The sequence below is a fragment of the Protomyctophum parallelum genome (genome assembly GCF_964188405.1).
Source record: "Protomyctophum parallelum genome assembly, chromosome: 11".
Taxonomy (NCBI): domain Eukaryota; kingdom Metazoa; phylum Chordata; class Actinopteri; order Myctophiformes; family Myctophidae; genus Protomyctophum; species Protomyctophum parallelum.
Genome location: NC_139707.1, coordinates 41,362,176 through 41,381,714, shown reverse-complemented (window position 1 = coordinate 41,381,714; position 19,539 = coordinate 41,362,176). Strand labels below are relative to the sequence as shown.

The following is a 19,539-nucleotide window of genomic DNA, read 5'->3' as shown; positions in this document are numbered from 1 at the left end:
AACGTATCTTTTATGCAGATGTCATTTCACTAAACAGCTGATATGGAAGAATTATGAATATATTAAGAGAAGAGCTTATCACAGAGTAATCAAGTGTAATGCAAGCACGCTGACTGAAATATGCATGACAAATTGGCTTTGAACATGGAGCACGCAGGTCCTTGCACAAAGCCTCATTGAAATTCCTTTCAGTAGGAGAGAGAGAGAGAGAGATCCTGTGAGAATGAGCCAAACATCACAGAGTAAATAGAACCACATTAACATCCTACAGTTCAGTGAACACAAGTGCACAGTCAGACGACAAGATGAGCATTTGGTCATTTTATTTACAAAACGTTACAGAAGAAAGTTTGCCTCAATATCATTCCAGACAATATGTTTGCGTTTGTTTGTTTTTCTCTCAGGAAAAAGTCCTCGATTTGTAATTCCAACAGTGAAAACTCATGATAAGTGCTCCAAATAACCGTGAAAATGTTTAAATACATTTGGAAATAATTTCACCTCTATTACTTCTCCCTTGTTAGGAAACATGAAGGCACATAGACATGGTAAGCACAGCTTAGTTGACAAAACATTTTTTAATAGCGCAAGACTCAGCAGAAATAAGGCCTAGATGAGAGGAGATGAAGGTGCAAGGTTTTCCCCCAATCTAATCTTCTGTCTCCGATACCCTTTTCATAATATTTATCAAAATCGGTCATGATCTGCCTTATTATAATTTTAAAAACAATATAACACTTGAGCAGTGTTTTCTTGGGTGAAACATCTAAAAACTCTCTGCTGCATGCACATCCCTTATAACTTTGTACAATTTGTAATACTTATTATTAAGATATAAACACATTAACGTTTGCTAAACCTTGACGAGATTACCCTCTCAATCACACACTGTAAAGAGAATGAATATGATGATCAGAGCGGGGTTTGGGGGAGGCCGGGAGGGGGGTCTTTGTGGAATCATAAATGCGAATGCATCTAGGCTGCGGTGTTCCTGGCCTGGTTTCCATGGCTGCGGTTGTTCACGGGTTGTTGTCCAGAGTGGTTTCCTCATCGATTTGCTGGAGTGCAGTCCCGTCACATGGGGGTTGGCTGGCCGGCTACAACAAGGAAGGGGAAACCCACAGGATTATTAGCCTGAAACCTCTGGCCATACAGAGTTTGTGGGGCGCCTAACTCAATTTCGACCTGGGAACGATTCTGCAAAAATGTCTTCTAAAATCCTGACTGTTTTCTTGAAAAAGCTATGTTTTTCTATGACACTTTCATGTCACTTTTTCACGATTCTTCAAAAAATAGCAGACCTACAAGCTCGTAGCGCGCCACTCGGTGGCGCGCTATGAGCTTGTAGATCTGCTATTTTGCAGTGGTGCAACCACTCCTACGACCAGCAATGTCCGTGCCTATGTGGCCATGAGCGCGAGTATATGACTTATTTGTACCAGTAGGGGGCGCCAGAAACAGAGAGAGTGATAGTGCTGCTGTGTTGCCTGCTAATGAGAGAGAGAGAGAGAGAGAGAGAGAGAGAGAGAGAGAGAGAGAGAGAGAGAGAGAGAGAGAGAGAGAGAGAGTGGTGGTGGGGGGGGGGGGGGGGGGGGGGGAGTTGCACCACTCAGTTCACACGGGTGTGATTTTTCAATAGCTAAAGCATTACATAATGCAACACCAAAATGGGTTCTCGCCCCAAAATGGGCTAATAATACTCACTTTTGAGTCGGTTGTAGCAGGAGTTACAGTAGAGCTGTCTGCTTCGTATCCTGACTTCGGCCCCGATCTCTGATCCTCCCAGGTCGGACTTACAGTCGATGCACTGTGGGGGGGGGGGGGGGGGGGGGACAAAGTATATACCATATACAGTATACCAGGAATGTGCATGTGTATATATATGTATACCAGTAAAATAAAATCCTCACTGTTCATTTATCCAATGTTGTAGCAACTCATAATGTAATTATGAGGCAGTTATAAGTTCATTTTTTGACGAGCTGATTATTACATTTAAATGATTACATTATGAGCCGTTATTACAGGTATTATATAGGTATATAGGTATTATGATATTACGAGTTGCTAAACATGTGTAAATCCAAAGGGTAGTACAAATGTGATCCGGTTACATTTATACACTGAGTTAAATGAACATTGAGGATTTCATTATGGGTACGTAGTACATTAGGCTTTTAATTATGTTTCTTGAAATTAACACGGCAGGATTTTAGCACGTATAGCCTTAAATGTCCCGCTCCGCAGGAGCTAAAGCCTAATGTATGCTCCGTTGCACCATGCCGTTTGTCGCGTGCCGGAAACAGCAGACCTACGTGCTGGCCAGTGTTGTTTTTGGCAGCAAATTTCTATTTTAGTTTTAGTCATAGTCTTTGGACTGAAACTTCATTCAGTTTTAGTCACATTTTAGTCACCTGGAATGTCTTAGTGTTAGTCTAGTTTTAGTCGACTAAATGTCATAAGATTTTAGTCGACTAAATCTACAGTTGATTTAGTCGACTAAAATGTATTTTGGCGGGTCTTGATGCCGTCGTAATGAGTGTTTTTACACAACTTGTGTGCTTGTAGATCAGCTATTTTCAGCATGCAACCAAGTGTAAAATGACTTATACTGGATATCTTGTCCACTAGTCCCTTCCTAACATTTTTGTCTAGTTTTTATTTGTCGATGAAATTGTCAGTATATTTAGTCTTAGTTTTAGTCATCGTAGCTTAATTTTCATTTAGTTTCCATTCGTTTTTGTCAGTGAAAAATGGTAGTCGACGAACATTTTTCGTCTTAGTTTTAGTCGACGAAAACAACACTGGTGCTGGCATTGAACCCGCCGTGGATTATGAGCTCGTAGGTATGCTATTTTCAGCACGCGACACCCATGTGCGTGTGAGTATAAGTATGAACCGGGGCTTTAGAGCATGGCTCTGGGACATATACTGTACATGTAAGTATACTGCAGAACATGAGCCACGGCAGAGAAACAGCAAAGTCACAGAGATAAGAAAAAAAACGATCAGAATGATTGACAGACGGCTGGGAGGATGACAGCCATGATAACCAATTAGATGCAGGAGAGAGCGACAGTTCAGAGACCCTAGTAACAACCAAAAGCTCCACGTTTTAAAGACCAGCAACCAGAATCCGGTGTTATAGGAAGAAATAGAACAGGCGTGTGCATTGATTAGTGTGGCTCACAGATTAGTGGGAGTTGATGAAGAAGTGTGTTAGTTAGTGCAGTAAAGGGATCCGCTTCCATTGCGATCCATCTGGTTAGTAGAATATAAACAAGTGAACAGACGAGGTTAGTTTCTGGTGCAGGGAATTAAACCCGACCAAGATTGGCAAGAATCTCCAGGCCAAGGTTGGTCCGACGACGTGGACGACGTTTAAACTCTCACCTTAAAACAGCCCAAATGATAACAGAGCCCGAGGGACTCGATGATCATGGCGGCTCCCTTTCCCAGTGGGCTGTCACAGAACGTACAGATTTTCTTGCCACTCACTGACCTAGATTTGCAGAATGTTAAACCGTGATTGAGATGGAGCTAAGAAATACAGTATATGCAATCTAGGCATTAATTATACATTAATATATACATATATATTATGTGTGTGAATGTACTGTGTTGTTTTATGTATTGATCTTTTGTGTGTGTGATCTAAAGAAAACCGTTTCATTACAAAGAAGTTATGCATGCACGCACACACACACACACACACACACACACACACACACACACACACACACACACACACACACACACACACACACACACACACACACACACACACACACACACACACACACACACACACACACACACACACACACACACACACAAATGTATGCAACCGAATGACAAAGCCAAGGGGGAGATGCCATCCGACAACAGTTACACAGTATATCGCCTCCATGTAATCATTTGGATCTGAAGTGAAGCGAATGTATATTAGTTTGACAAAATAAATGGAACCATCCAAACACATCCAAAATAAATAACTGCATGACAGACAAAGTTTCCCTTTTACCACCACTCCCAAACCAGGGTTATGCAATCGCACCCCGCATCAGTGGTTATAACGGGCCTAGAAGAAGCTGGACCAGTATTTGAGCCCCGTATCAGACAGGGTTTTAGAGGCATTTAGAGAGCGTTTTCCTGGCCGTTCGTTTACCTGCTCCGGTGCTGAGGAGGCCGTGACTCCGACGAGGGGGGCTCGGGGGAGGTGGTGGGGGAGGGAGACGACGGCGACGGGGAGGACGAATGCTGAGACCACTGGGAGGACGAGGGTGTTCCTGCCCCGCCTCGGAGGGAGCCCATGGAGTAAGAGGACGGCAGGGTGGCCGAGCCGGGCCGTGTCAGCCCCCCGGCCCCCCCCTGCTGCTGCCCGCCTCCTCCTCCGACGCCGTAGACGCCATAGGAGGAGCCGGTGCTGCTGCCGGAGAGGGCGGAGTGAGGCCGACTGTAGTTGGGGATGGAGGAGGTGCTGCCCGGCGTCCACGACGACCGCCAGGAGCTGCGAGGCGTGTCCAGGTTGTCGAGGGACTCTCCTCTGCGAAGCCAAGTGATATCCGAGCAACCAGCACCACGTTAGACCAGTTAGTAGAAGCATTTCCTAATAGGATGAACTGGCTGACAGTCTATATTTTTATTTTCCGAGATACGGTTCCAACTATCTTTCAGCAAACGGGCAAAACATGTGAAAAATGAGACGACAACTCCAAGCCATTGCATAATCCCACGAAGAAATGTTTATTAATAGCCTTAAATAGGTCACCCTTTACAACGTTTTGAGTAGGGCTTCGGAACCCAACGGCTACTGTATATGTACATACAGTAAAGACCACTTAGCAATGCGTTTAAAGGGTCGACTCAAAACAATGTTGACTGAGTAAAGGGCCTTTCAAACGGGCAGCGACGAACGCACACGTTGTTGGATGGATCAACAGGTCTGCTCCAGTTCTGCTCAAGCGTTAAAAAGAAATGCTAAACTGAATCCAGGTCTGGTGAGTCGCGGGCGTGTGCACGAAACGAGCGATGTTGCCCAACGTCTTCTCTGCGCGTACAGAGAATATAATATAAACGCGTTAAATCGCTTCCCGTTTGAAAGGCCCTTAAGGGTGGACACTTGACACTCTTTGCAAAGTGGTCTGTAGGTATAAATCATAGTGCTGCAAAAGGGGCTTATTTAAGGCTATAAATAAATATTTGGGTTTTTGTAGCATTTCCTTCTCATTTCTCATATTTTCATCTGTACCCACATTTCTTTGAATCTTTTGTTCGTGTTTATTAATGAGACCAGATTGGACAAAAGCAGACTGAGACTGGTAGCCATCCATCCTTTGAGAGGCAACATTTAAGCAGACCATTGAGGACACTGAAAATATTAGTATGTTTATGGTTTATTTAACCACTTTAATTATGAGTCACCAATTTTGGGCATGCCATAGAGGCAAAAAATAAACTGTGGCACGTTGTGAGCTTGTAAATCAAATTTATAAATTTAGATTTTTTTGTTTGTTAAGTGGTTAAACACACAAACGGTACACTGACAAAGCCCAGTGTACTGTAACATCATAACATAAAAATAACATACATACATAACCTTTCATTCAGTCCCGTTGGCCGTTTACTAACTTAATGTTTGTGGGTCATTCTACGAAAACATTTTTCACACTTTTAATCAGAATGCATGTTCGAATGCTTTATAGAGTCTGGAACTACACCTCCCAAAATCAGAGTAAGGAAGCTGCCTTTTCCGTTCACTGAAATATATTTTATAATATCTTTAGAGCTTGTTTTTTTTTTTCATTTCTGCTAACAAGCGAGCTATATATGCTCAGATGAAACGGAAGTGGCGAGGAGGCGCCAAAATTGCGAGAGGCGCTAAGGTCACATTCCCACCTAATAATACTTCGGTAGACTCGATGCGTATGGGCGGAGAAATTGGGATTCTTGCATATTTAATTTGCTGCGGTTTGCCTTCACACTGTCATCCGCAGCAATTGGAAACGCAGCATGGGGGACCTTTATCAATGTGTTCCATTCATAAACTAGCCTACACAGTGAAATCTATGGTGATAAAATTATACTCATAACGTGCATGTGTCGTGCTGTCTGGGACTGGATTCCCCCCCCCCCCCCCCCCCTCTCTCTCACTATACGCATGCAGCCACGCACTGTTCTTTTGGGCATGGAGGCACAGCCCTGAGCGCACTGATATAACAGACAAGTTTATCAAGATGAAAGTCCCTACTCTCCAGTCCCCACACAGTGACAGCACTCCATGTTTACGGCACGCACAGACAGAAAATTCTGTAGGCTATAATACACTGCAGTGTTTTTATGTGTTTTCTTAAGCAATTGATTAATGTACTTGTCCTCATTTCGATCAGGGCTTCAGTCTCCTCATTCGACCACGTCTATCGACGGTATCTTTGCGCTGCGTAAAATATGCCTTCTCCGTCTCCAACTGTGTTCAGCTCCTCACCCGCCACATTGTTTGCTTCATTTCCTTTATTTACTGCGGATTGCATTCACACCTGCACCGAATCGTAATCAAGTGCGATTGGAAGCGAAGCGAAAGCCCTGTTTTTGCTCGGAGTAGAATGCGGTTCTTTGATACGCATTAGGATTCGAATGAACCTGCCAAACGAACTGCACTTTCTGAAAATGCGCAGCACGCCCAGGCCGTAGCGTAACGGTCTGGGCACCGGACTGGTAATCCAGTCGCAGTGTGCCGCGGGTTCGACTCCCGGACCCGACACGGCCTTTACTGCATGTCATCCCCCCATCTCTCTCCCGTTTCCTGTCAGCCTACTGTCTGTCCCTTCAAAAATCAATAAAAGGCGTAAGCCGCAAAAAAATATCTTAAAAACAAAAAAAGAAAATGCGCAGCACGATCCGTTTTAACCGCAGCAAAGCTCTCCGGTGTGAACGTGACCCGAGTGTAGTGCAGTGTAGTAGTGTGTTACCTGGTGTGAACGTGACCTGAGTGTAGTGCAGTGTAGTAGTGTGTTACCTGTGAACGTGACCTGAGTGTAGTGCAGTGTAGTAGTGTGTTACCTGTGAACGTGACCTGAGTGTAGTGCAGTGTAGTAGTGTGTTACCTGTGAACGTGACCTGAGTGTAGTGCAGTGTAGTAGTGTGTTACCTGTGAACGTGACCTGAGTGTAGTGCAGTGTAGTAGTGTGTTACCTGTGAACGTGACCTGAGTGTAGTGCAGTGTAGTAGTGTGTTACCTGTGAACGTGACCTGAGTGTAGTGCAGTGTAGTAGTGTGTTACCTGTGAACGTGACCTGAGTGTAGTGCAGTGTAGTAGTGTGTTACCTGTGAACGTGACCTGAGTGTAGTGCAGTGTAGTAGTGTGTTACCTGCGCATTGGCAGGTGGACGGGCTCCTTGGGGGCGGCGGCGGCGGCGGCACGCTGCCGGATCCAGCTGTTGTCCGTCAGCAGGGGGGTTTTCTTCTTCATCTCCTGCAGGATCTGCTGTCTCTCCAGCTCCGCCTGGGACTGGCCTTTCTTCTGAGAGTCTCTCCATGACGACGTCTCCCCCACCACGCCACTGCCCGTCACTGGACGGAGAGAGAGAGAGGGGGGAACGGCATTGAGGGACAGCATTGAATGGTGCTCAGTCTGTGGTCATTAACCCGTTTAGGCCGGACCTCAAAATTTTAAAATAATCTTCTAAATCCTATTTTCACGATTTTTTCAAAAATAGCAGACCTACAAGCTCATAGCGCGCCACTCGGTGGCGCGCTATGAGCTTGTAGGTCTGCAATTTTTCAATAGCTAAATTATAACATGTTTAACCCATTCTGACCCGAGATCAGATTAAAAAAATGTCTTCTACGTCCTGACAGTTTCCTGAAAAAGCTATGTTTCTATGTCAGTCGTTCTTTGATTTTTCAAAAATAGCAGATCTACAAGCTCGTAGCGCGCCACTCGGTGGCGCGCTACGAGCTTGTAGATCTGCTATTTTTCAATAGCTAAAGCATAACATAATGCCAACACCAAAAGGGGTTAAAAGAAAGTACTATGTTATTGTTCACATTACGCAATCGCTGCAACTACAATGTCATATTGGATGCAAAAAGCATGTATGAAACGACGTGCAATGTGAGAACACGCAACGTTTAGGTATACCGTAGGTCAGGATAAAATACCAACATTGTACTCAAAGTAATTTTCTGGGTAACTGATTGATTGGTTGATTGATTGGCTGGTGAATCAATGTAAATAATTAGTGATTGGATCTGTGTATGACTGTAGTCCCAGTTTTCAGAAGGTGGCATACCTGTTTCCTGTTCAAATTCATTTTCTCATATCCTTGTTTGATTGGCTCAGCCCAAGGCCTCATTCACACGAACCAAACACCATAATCAAGCAATGTGTGGTCGTTTCTTTTTTTTCTTTTTTGGGCCACCACAATGCTTTTCCAATGGGAGTCACATGGCTTGATCAAACATTTGTGTTTGATTGCTGATTGCTGATTGCACCCCACTCATCAAACACAAATGTTTGGTCAAACCATGCGACTCCCATTGAAAATGAATTGGAGCAGCAATCAAACGGCAATCAGACATCGCACATGGACCGAACATTTGTTGTGTAGGTGTGTACGAAGCCCAAGACAAACACTTTGTTTGATTGGCTCAGCCCAAGACAAACGCTTTGTTTGATTGGCTGAGCCCAAGACAAACACTTTGTTTGATTGGCTGAGCCCAAGACAAACACTTTGTTTGATTGGCTCAGCCCAACTCTGAAAACTGGGACTTAGTTGTGCACAGAGAAGATTGAGTGGATCACGGTGGTAATTGATTTGGAGACGAGCAGGTCTGTGACTCGGCACACCTCTCTCTGGCTGTCTGTATCTCATGGCATTGAGGATGTGTCTCCTCTCCAGCTCCAGCTCTGACGCGGCCCTTTGAATCTGTGCCTGTTTGTCTCGCTTACGCCTCAACTCGTCCTCCACCAACCAGTGGGTCATGCCCCCCATTTGCCCATGCAACCCTGTGGTACAGCCCACAGCATGGTTGTTTAGGTCAGGATTATTATTGTTAGATCGTTGATATGCAATCCTAAATTCATAGTACACACTGACCGAAGTGTACATGCAGATATGATTGTTCACAGATATGCACCGACACACGCAGATATATTCAGGGCACGCACGCACACACACACACACAATACAATACAATTAGCAGCACTGAGGCTGATCTATAACATCTCTCTTAATTTGTGGAATTGAATCGGGAAAACTGACCTTTACTCTGCCGTTTCTCCACTTCATCGAGGTGAGGCGTGGATTTAGACTTTGCCCTGTTAATTAAAATAGAGTCAAGGAAATCGATCAACCCTCGTCATATTTCATCCAGTTTACAACGCAAACGGATCAATTCAAACAGCCAAACAGATCAACGTTAGCTGATGGTGCCTATATACACTGCATTGCTTTGATACGGTACATTCACGTATATCATATATCATTTTTGCTGTCATGACATTTTACATTTAGCAACTGGAACATTGTCGTCACATGAAACATTTCTTTTTTTTTACGTTTAGCAATTATATTTCTAATAATATTACAGGCAATGGTTTCACCAGTGGAATTACCGTGATTTATATTTATATTTATTTTAGTAGCTGTGGAGTGGATACACAACGAGAGCCAAACCAGCAGAAGTAGAGACATGCATGCTCATTGCTCTCATGCACTAACCTGTCTGTAAATGATAGCTCAGGCTGGACATTGACAAAGCCATAGGATTCCCCACCCCTTTGGTTGAAGGGATAGGTTTAGGGTTTAGAGAGGGTGGGTGTGTTATAGCGGACAGAGAAGCACATGCATACACACGTCAGTGGGATGTCACGATAACGCACAGACAATGAGGCAGCTCACAGTTTAAAGTTAGTGGTTAATTCTCTTAACATTAGCGTCGTAGGCGAGGCATGATGAAAAACACGGCACATTTAAGCACGTTTTATGATTAGCCGCAAGTGTCGCTCGACACAAAACGCTGTATCTTCAACTGACTGAAGTTTAGTGTCAACACATTGAAAATACGTACTTAAAAAAGCGAGCATTTTCAGCGAGCATTCAGAGCAGAGGTAACTAAAGTATATTTACTTAAAGGACCACTTCACCACTTTTCAACCAATCTTCATATAATAGGTCCTCCTCACTAATAATCATAGGAGGGCTGTGGGCAGTTCAGAAAACCGTCTTCCAGTGACATCATCGATGGGGAATACAAGCTAATAGCTAATAAACTGCAGGCTTTCTAGTCCTGAAAAGTTGCAATGCGAAAATGGAAGCCATCGTTCTCACGATAATGAAAATCGAAACATTTTTGTAAAAAAAAAATCTTGTTTAAAAATAAATCTGCCTAATGATGATGTCACTGGAAGACGGTTTCTGAACTGCCCACATGAGACACAGACTGAGTAGAAAAAAATCGTGCAATTTTTTTGGATTATTAGTGAGGACCTATTATATGAAGATAGGTTGAAAAGTGGTGAAGTGGTCCTTTAAGTACTGTACTAAAGTACAATGTTGAGGTACTTTTACCCCGCAACCCGACTACGGATAAGCGGTTTAAGATGGATGGAATTCACTTTACTTCATCATTTCAAATATTGAACGTTTGACTCCACTCAGTGCAGATTCAGATTAGAATGACAAAACCTACATTATACTTTGGCAAATGTTTTACACATTGGGGCTCCATTTTCGTCACCACTAAATCCATAAACAACTAGCCAATCTATATTGACACGTTGTGAGCTTGTAGACTGGCCATTTTAACTATTCAAGTTTAAAGGACAACTTTAGTTTTTTTCAAACAAGGTTCATGTTTTAGGTTGTTATTAGAGAAACTAAAAGGTGACTGTTAATTTTCTTTCATTTGCTGCTTTCTTTCGTTTTGCGGATTTTAGCAGTTTTTGACAGGGGGGCGGGGGCATTCGAGCATGGGGCAAAATATGTATTTTTTTACAAAATATTATGGCGATTTATTATTTACTATAGTTCTAATAAACCCAAGAAATTACATCTGGCCACAAAAGATCACAGGATCTACTGAATGTGACAAACTGACATATTGAGCCTATACACACAGTATAAGCCTTCCCCCAGTAGGCTACCTTCACATTCAGTAGATCCTGTGATCTTCTGTGGCCAGATGTAATTTCCTGGGGTTTATTAGGACTATAGTGAATAATAAATAAATAAATCACCATCAAATTTGGTAAAAAAATACATATTTAGCCCCATGCTCGAATACCCCTCTGTCAAAAAGAGCTAAAATACCTAAAACGAAAGAAAGCAGCAAATGAAAGAAAATTAACACTCACCTTTTAGTTTCTCTAATAACAAGTTTAACAACCTAAAACATGAACCTTGGTTGAAAAAAACTAAAGTTGTCCTTTAACGCTGTGGGAGAGGGGTTTGACATTCAATCAACGTGAACTCGTGACATGGTTTTAAAAGAAGCATGTCGCGGTGTCCTCAACCCTGAGAGGGAAGGCGTAGATAGAGCAATTTGTAACTAATTACTTTAAAAGTCAAGCGTATTATTGTTACTATTTCCATGGCCATCTCTGTACTTTTGTCCACTTTCTACTTCTTCACTTTCTATATTGAAGTAAGTGATTGCTTTGAACTTTTCAAAGCATTAAGGATAAGGGGTTTAGCGGTGGGGACTGCCCATAGATCCGAAGCCCCGTTAGTCCGACTCCGAACATGCATTAAAGTTGGCGAACATGCACTGCTCCCGTGCATGCGGTTATGTTTAGGTTAGGGTTAGAGAGAGGGATAGTAATTTCGGAACAATGAACCTTCTGACTAATGACACGGTGACGAAAATGGAGCCCATTGTCTTTTAAACTTGGTGAAATGGGACATTCTGCATAACCGACACTGTAAAGTACATTTTGATGCCAATACATTTTGTACTTCTACCCTAGTGAAATGTTTAATGCTACTTTTTTAAGTACCAAGTCTGAGTAATTCCCCCACAACATCTTCAGATACACTGACTGTGACCTACTGACCACTCTTGCTGCTGCTCCTGCAGTTCCAGTGCTCTCTCCTTCTCACTGCGCTGCTGCTCCTGTAGTTCCAGGGCTCTCTCCTTCTCCCTGCGCTGCTGCTCCTGTAGTTCCAGGGCTCTCTCCTTCTCCCTGCGCTGCTGCTCCTGTAGTTCCAGGGCTCTCTCCTTCTCCCTGCGCTGCTGCTGCTCCTGTAGTTCCAGTGCCCTCTCCGTCTCTCTGCGCTGCTGCTCCTGCTGCTCCGCTGCCCGCCGCCTCCTCTCCTCCTCCGCCCGCTCCTCCTCTTTCCTCCTCTGCCACCTCAGCTCCTCCTCCTCCATCCTCGTCCTCTCCTCCTCCTCCTGTTGCTCTCTCCGCTTCCTCTCCTCCTGGAGGCGCTGTAGCTCTCGCTCCTCCTCCTCGCGCCTCCTCCTCTCCTCCGCCTGCCTTTGGCACTCCTGCTCCTCCCTCCTCTTCCGCTCCTCGTCCTCCATGGCGTCCTCCTCCTGCAGGTTGCCCCAGGACGAGGCCTGGCTGAGGGGGGAGACCGGGGTGAAGGGCGAGAGGGGAGAGTGCGGGCTGGTGGGGTGGCTGTTCACCTGTAGGCCCAGCTGTGGCTCCTGGACGTCGGACTGGAAGAGGGAATCAAAGACATATTAATATATTTAATCTAAATGTCTGATGATCATGATGTGTCAGAAGTCAGAAAACAAAAGATTATTAAAAAAAACCCTAACTAAACTAAAATAACAACCTAATACAAAGGGCAATGTACACTACAAATGATGCAGTTGTAAATTGTTCAGAGGCAATTAACACTCCAAATTTGACTGTGTATTTACAATTTAGGCATTTAGCAGACGCTCTTAATCCGGAGCGATTTACATAAGTGGAGAAATCAGCCGTCAACTGCTTCTGGTATACATACTAGGGGTACAGTACATCCAGCAAGCCCAACCCAGTAGTCACTTTGAGTGGCACCGCACGAAGCCACGGGTGAACGTATGTACAGTAGCCTACTGTACGTCGGACATTACTAACCCTACCCCAAACAATAACCTCAGTCTTAACCGCCGAATGTATGTCGGACGCCGTCACCTCAGTCTTATAACCGGCCATGGTCTAAATTTTAGACCATGGCCGGTTATAAGACTGAGGTGACGCAAACTGTTTTTGCAACGTTTGTGCGTTTGGCACAAAAATAGTGGCGTATCTATTGACTACTAACGAGCCATGCTACGAGCTGGCTGCCAGAATGGTTTTCCAGGCTCTAGTAGATTATGACAACGCCCAACTCGTGTAAAAAGAAACAGAACCCAGTAGGGGAGGGAGGGGTAAGAAAAGCCTTGCCACAGTAAGGGAGGGGATGGGGAGGGCAGCCTCACGGCCTCCCCTCCCCATATTTACCCTTCTGCGTAAGGGGACTCTGTACCTCCTTGCTGGTTGCCACTTCCTGCTGGGCCTTAAGCCACTCCTCCTGCATCTTCTCCTGGTCACGCTTGTACTTCTCCTGGACACAGAGGCAAGGAGGAAGTGGTTCACCGACTTGAATCACACTCAACCACACGCACACACAGACCTTTGAAGTCCACAACATCTGTCCTGATGAAGGTCGAATAGACCGAAACGTTGACAAATAAAGAGCAACATTTTTGGCAAGTTTCTGGCAGTGTGCGGGACCCTTCTTTGTTCTTCAAAGATAACCTTTTTAAGTACCGGTATGCTTTAATGCCCTACGCACATGTCACTAGACTTTTGAGGTGTGCATCGGCCTTTTGCTAATAAGTCCACAACATTGACATTGATTCTCTGGAACGTGGATTTATTTAATACAATACTTCCAAAACATTCCCTTAACTTGAGCACAATGTCTTTAAAACACTGTCCTAGGAAGCTGTACTGTACTTGGTTCTCCACCTCATTAAGAAATCAGGCCGTTTGACCAACAGAGAATAAGACCGCAGGAGCACTACAACACTGTGTGGACACCTTTGATCTTTGTCCAGAACTAAGGAGTGCTTGGACAGGATTTCACGATAATATGTTAGACAGATGTGAAGAGAGATTGCATTTATATGCACAAGTGTGTCTGTGTATGATGTGTTAGAGGTCGTATTCTGAGACCATTAGGAACAGTAAAGGAGGATTGGTTGTGATCCCGAGGGGAAAATACTGCTAGGTATTGATCGAGCATAGTGAGCAATGAAAAGCCTGGAGGAGGCTTTCTGATTCAAAAACAGCCAGCTGAGCAATAGCTGGACTGAAGTATTAACTTAATGGGAGGACACCACAGTGAAGCAAATTCTGCATGTGTGAAACAAAAGTAAGTAGCCTTAAACAAAGCTGTCTCCTGTTTCCTGAAGCATTAACGGTAGATATAAACGTGGAGCAGACGGCGTAGCTTTGCCTTAAGATCAAGAATCAATATCTCTCCCGTTGTTAGGGTTCAAATATAGAAAAATTGTGAAGACCAGAAGCGTCTATTCGCAAGGCGATGTGTGATGCCTGGCTTCCCAAATGGGACAACAGTGGCGTGCGCAGACATTTAGAGGGGCAGGTGCTCAAGTGGAAAAAAAGGGCACCTTGTGCAGCTTGTGGAACCGGCCGGTTGCCTTAACACTTACAGCACGTAGGACGCCTGAGAACGTCATAGAGTAGAGTAGAGTAGAGTTCTAAGGACGTCTGAGGACGTCCTAGCGACATCCCAGCGATGCGGGGCGAGATATTAATATTCAGAATTTTTCCTATTTATTTTTTTGGCATTTCGCTTTTCGCATGCTAACGCTCAGTGCAACTATTAGCTTATTATTGACTCCCACGTTAGCGAGACGGAAAGAATGACTCGTAGCTCCTAATCCAGGGCGCTCTCCGTGGTGATGAATAGAGCGATATGCTGGCACTTATTTTCTGCTCCTCATCCGTCTCTCCCGCAAAATATGAACGCTTTTTGGAGCGTAAAACAATATATTAAGATGATCGGGGATGTTGAGGTCACTTTGTAAAGTCAACTTTTTTAGGAAAGTGTTTCCGGTTCATGGCTTTCAAAGTAAAAGCGATCAGACACCTCCGGTATTCTATAGCCTATATTTTGAAGGCAGTCGGCGTACTCAATGTGTTAATAGTGTGAGATTTATAGATTTTGGGGCCTAAATAATATATAAGAAGCTTTTTATCAAGAATTGATCAATATCACCATGGTCCACATACTGTTTTTTTTTCTTCAAAAAGGGCACATTTGTCCAGAGGGAAGTGTGTCTATCTGTGCACGCCACTGTGGGACAACCAGGTTCAAACCCAGATGGTTACCCAATGAGCACCGTGTGTACCTGGAGGAGGCGCTCTTGCTCCTTTTGCCATTTCTCCTGTCTTCTGCGCTCCTCTTCGGGATCCCACGACCAGCGGTTAGAGGAGGGAGTCATTGTGGGAACAGGTAGCTGGTAATGAGAGCGCAGACACACCCAGTGTCAATCAACACACACACACACGCAGTTATTACAGTCCACTACTATTATGTCATTATGAAAACTGCATGACAACAATAATCTTCTTGACCACTATTACCACCCCTATGTACTTAGTTGACCGGTTCCCCCAGGGGTCTACATTTGCCCACCCCCGCACCCTCGATACTTTTTTCCCGGTTTAGCCAATCTGCTCTTTTTGCAGAATGTTTGCCTATTATGACATTCCCAGAAAAGGAACACTAGGTTTAATGGAGTTAAACTCACAATGGCTAACCTATTCAGTGGCTTTCAGTGATTCTTACTGGCAGTGGTTAGTACATTTCAGTATTTCACATCTCAATATTCAAAGCGGGAAGCACCCATTAAAAACAACAGCAGCAGACCTCGACAATCATTATGCTTTAATGTGTTCACATTCTATCACCATGTGACACATTGTGAGCTTGCTATGTCCAAATAATGGGCACTAGGGTGACGGTGGCATGATGATGTAGCCTGGTTAATAAACCAGACCGAAATCAGGCGTTGGCAAAAAGTAGCTCTGACCAATTGCGTCAAAGAGAAAATGTTTCAACCCGCCCCCCCCTGGAAATGAAATCCAAGCTGAGCCTCCCCAGACTAATATCCCGCGGTCCGTGCGATATTAGTCTGGTTTATTAACCAGGCTAATGATGATGGGCCTGGCATCCTCTTTGCCGGATTAGATTGCATCTTTGTCTTTTGTTTTTTGTTTACTTAGTTTGTAAATAATTGTAATATATATTCTTCCTCGTGATGTTTCCTCTGCTCTGGTCTTAAGTGTCTTTTTGGGTGCCTTGTGGTTCGCTGAGAACTACAACTCCCATGCGCTGAGCTATCGTTCTAATTGAAATGTTGTGAACATTCCTTCAATCAAGTGATGAACATAATATTCAAGTCCTATGTCACTTTTTGATTATGCCTGAAGGTCAGTATAGGCCGAAAGCTTGCAAATAAATACATCGATTGTGCACAGATTTGAGTGTTGAGTTCCCTTTATCTTTTTCCTGGTATCCTCTTTTTCAAAGATGCGGTCACAATTTCAAAATACCCGTTTATCTGTGTGCAAAAATCTATCAAGAGACAGAGCAGTCACACTAAAATAGTATAAATGAAAAGTGGCAAAACATAATTTTGTATATGTGTATGAAAACTGTATATAAAACATTACTCACAGTCACATCTGATATTACAGTCTCTGATCCCCCTTTAGAAGGACAGAAAATTGTTCAATGAATACCAAGTATATTGAAGCAGCAGAATAGATAACATATCACACACAAAAACAGCTTATAGGCACGTTAAAGCCTAAGCAATATTTGCAGTCGGGTGCAAATTCACTTTTGGTAATGGAATTTAACACCACATTGATAATTGACATTGTTAACAAGCCTGGAGCATAAAAAAAGGTCCCCAAAGTTCACCTCCTCGGATTTATTATCAATTTGACATTTACACTGGGTAATAGTCATTGATGTCTTCTGTGTAAAATAAATAATTAAATTGATTGTAGAGGAAATAACATCGAACAAACAAAGCAATATCACACACTTCAGAAATCACAAACCGGGCACATGCACAAGATGGAAAGTATACAGTTACTAATCATCAAACTGCACTTCATTCAATGCATGCAGGCCAACTATTAGTAGTCAAACGAGTGCGACAAGAATGCTTTCATCATCGTGCACAGTATAATGAAAAGCGTAGTGTGTTTAACCTGGACACCATACAAAACACACACACACACACACACACGCGCCAAGATACAGATCAAACGAGGATCTGTATTTGTGGTCAATATGTTGACTGGCGTGTCTGGCATGCTGTGTAGCTTCATGGGCTAGATCTGTTTCTTTAAAAAAAGTGATCTTATCTAACGTAATCTAGACTAACTAACTAGATTAGACAGTAATAGAGGACCTGAATTGTAAATTGTCAAATCATGTTCTGTACAGAACTTTGGTCAACGAGAGTTGTTTTATTTAAATAAATAAAAATGAATTTGTTTCATTTGAGGTGGAAAAATCATGACATTTGTCAAATATTTTGAACTAAGAAAATAAAAAGCCACCTTTGGTGTTTACGTTCCCACTAAGGCGTTAATGCTGATTATATAGTAGTTGCCGTGTCCGTGTATGTGCGAGGGCCAGTGAGTGTCAGTGGACGCGACATGGTTGTAATTCTAATGTTACTATTTGGTGTCTGCAGAGTGCAGACACATGCATTCAAGAGCAAGGCCCACAGAGGCTGCAATTATCTAATAACCTTCTTCCAGACAAATTAAGGTTTTGTGAGAAGTGGTCTCTCTTATCTTGTGTCAATTATTTCTTTCTTTTTTTTATTCAGGCTTTTATTCTGTTCCGTTTGTATTCCATCTGAAAAAATAAAAAAACCTGCCAACGGACTACAAGAAATGTAAATTTCAAGTCCTCTATTGTAACATAATATAATACAGTGACCAAAATGGATTTATCTCCTCGAGGAGATAAATCTCTATATTTCTTTTCTAGCACATGTGTAGTCATTGCACTCGCCTTGTATGTGCGGTACGCAGATGTCCCCGTGGGCACGGACATCACTTGGTGACAGATTTATGACATGTGACACAATGACACTGCTACGCAGACGCGGCAAGTATAATTTGGTCTTTAGTGTGCCTTAAGACTTGTCAAACCACAACACTATCTCTGTGTTCCCTTAGCTTTTGACAGCATGTCAGGTTATACCAGGTGGAGGTGAAGACATCACCGCACACACACGCAACCCTGTTTACCACAGAGGTAGACCAGCGCACTGACACTGGGCCCCGAGCAGCCTGAAGAGGGGAGGTGGGCAGAGCAGAAAGGGTTACATACTGTACTATTACCCAGACCAGCCAGACGAAAAAGCTGTGACCCCCAAGTTGGAACCCTGGAGGATCTCAAACATTTGCATTATGTTTCTATTTCAGTCCTCGGGGCGACCTATGATCAACTGATCTTTAACCACTTGAATCCTAAACGTCCCAATTTTGTCTTTGGCGCCTGAATTTCCCCAGCGGCATCAATAAAGGTCTCGTCTTATCTCGAGTCTCTGGAGGGAGCATTCGTAGAGAATAGCAGATCGACAAGCTTGCAACGCCTTTGCGTTGTGTCAACACACGTTGTGATGATTGGAAAAGAGAGGGTAAAAAAAAACAAGAGGACCAAAATATAGCTACAGAGCCAACGCTGGTCAACTAAGTAGAGGGTTTCAGTGGTTTAGCACATTGCTGAACAGTTGAACATGAGGTCTTGATTGGTGTGTAAAACATGCATAAAAGACAATAAGCCCAATAGAACCCAGTGGGCTTTGAGCGAGATGAAAGCATGGAGCACCCAGCCACCAGATTATAATAGAATTCAACCCAACACTGACGGCCCTGCTAAGGTCAGTGCTGTTTACCTTGTTCAAAAAACTCTGACCTCCGCTTTAAGTTTTTCATAGATATGGGTTCTGAGTCTGTATACATGGAGAACAGGGGAACAGGAAGAGAAAGTAGGAACCTATGTAAATAACATTTTAACACATCATGCAAAAATGTATATACTATAAGCAAGATTCGACAAAAGTAGAACATTGTGCTGATTTCAATGACTTAAAAGTATTTTCTACAATAATTTACAGTACAGTACCCCCCCCCAAAAAAAAATAATCTTTCTTCCTAAATCATGGCACCCAAAGTAGATAATGCTTCTATGTTTTCGTTAAGGATTGGTGTTCTACTTCAATACATCGAAATGCGCTTTACCTTTGTTTCTCATCGTCACTGGCTCTTCACGGAAGCCGCCGTTCACTCCGTTGGAGGCCACGTTCTGCAAGGAGACAAATTATGGGCGGAACTTCGTTAAATAAAAGGCGCCACGGAATGAACACTTGCATCTAAATAATATAGTAGACTCACTGATCTGTCCACATCCAAGCAGTACTGGAAGCACATTTAAAACAAACCTCACAAACCCAATGAACAAACATTAGTTGTCAACTTCAGTTATCCTATGGGTC

General features: G+C 43.5%; 1 protein-coding gene across 6 annotated transcripts in view; it reads right to left on the bottom strand.

Moving 5' to 3' along the window:
• Positions 1–306: 306 nt before the first annotated feature.
• lmo7a (LIM domain 7a) overlaps positions 307–19,539 on the bottom strand; it is a 69,004-nt gene continuing 49,771 nt past the window's right edge. For 5 of the 6 annotated variants that reach the window (XM_083777466.1, XM_083777462.1, XM_083777464.1 and 2 more), the window contains 13 exons: positions 19,286–19,349; positions 18,940–18,996; positions 16,689–16,720; positions 15,358–15,465; positions 13,464–13,541; positions 12,056–12,663; positions 9,723–9,779; positions 9,264–9,319; positions 7,368–7,569; positions 4,169–4,546; positions 3,394–3,502; positions 1,705–1,807; positions 307–1,097 (listed from right to left, as the gene is read on the bottom strand). In XM_083777466.1, the coding sequence (XP_083633592.1) occupies positions 1,075–1,097; positions 1,705–1,807; positions 3,394–3,502; positions 4,169–4,546; positions 7,368–7,569; positions 9,264–9,319; positions 9,723–9,779; positions 12,056–12,663; positions 13,464–13,541; positions 15,358–15,465; positions 16,689–16,720; positions 18,940–18,996; positions 19,286–19,349 (1,875 nt within the window). In that variant the 3' untranslated portion in view covers positions 307–1,074. The remainder of the gene's footprint in view (positions 1,098–1,704; positions 1,808–3,393; positions 3,503–4,168; positions 4,547–7,367; positions 7,570–9,263; positions 9,320–9,722; positions 9,780–12,055; positions 12,664–13,463; positions 13,542–15,357; positions 15,466–16,688; positions 16,721–18,939; positions 18,997–19,285; positions 19,350–19,539) is intronic. The other variant, XM_083777465.1, reaches the window with a different exon arrangement.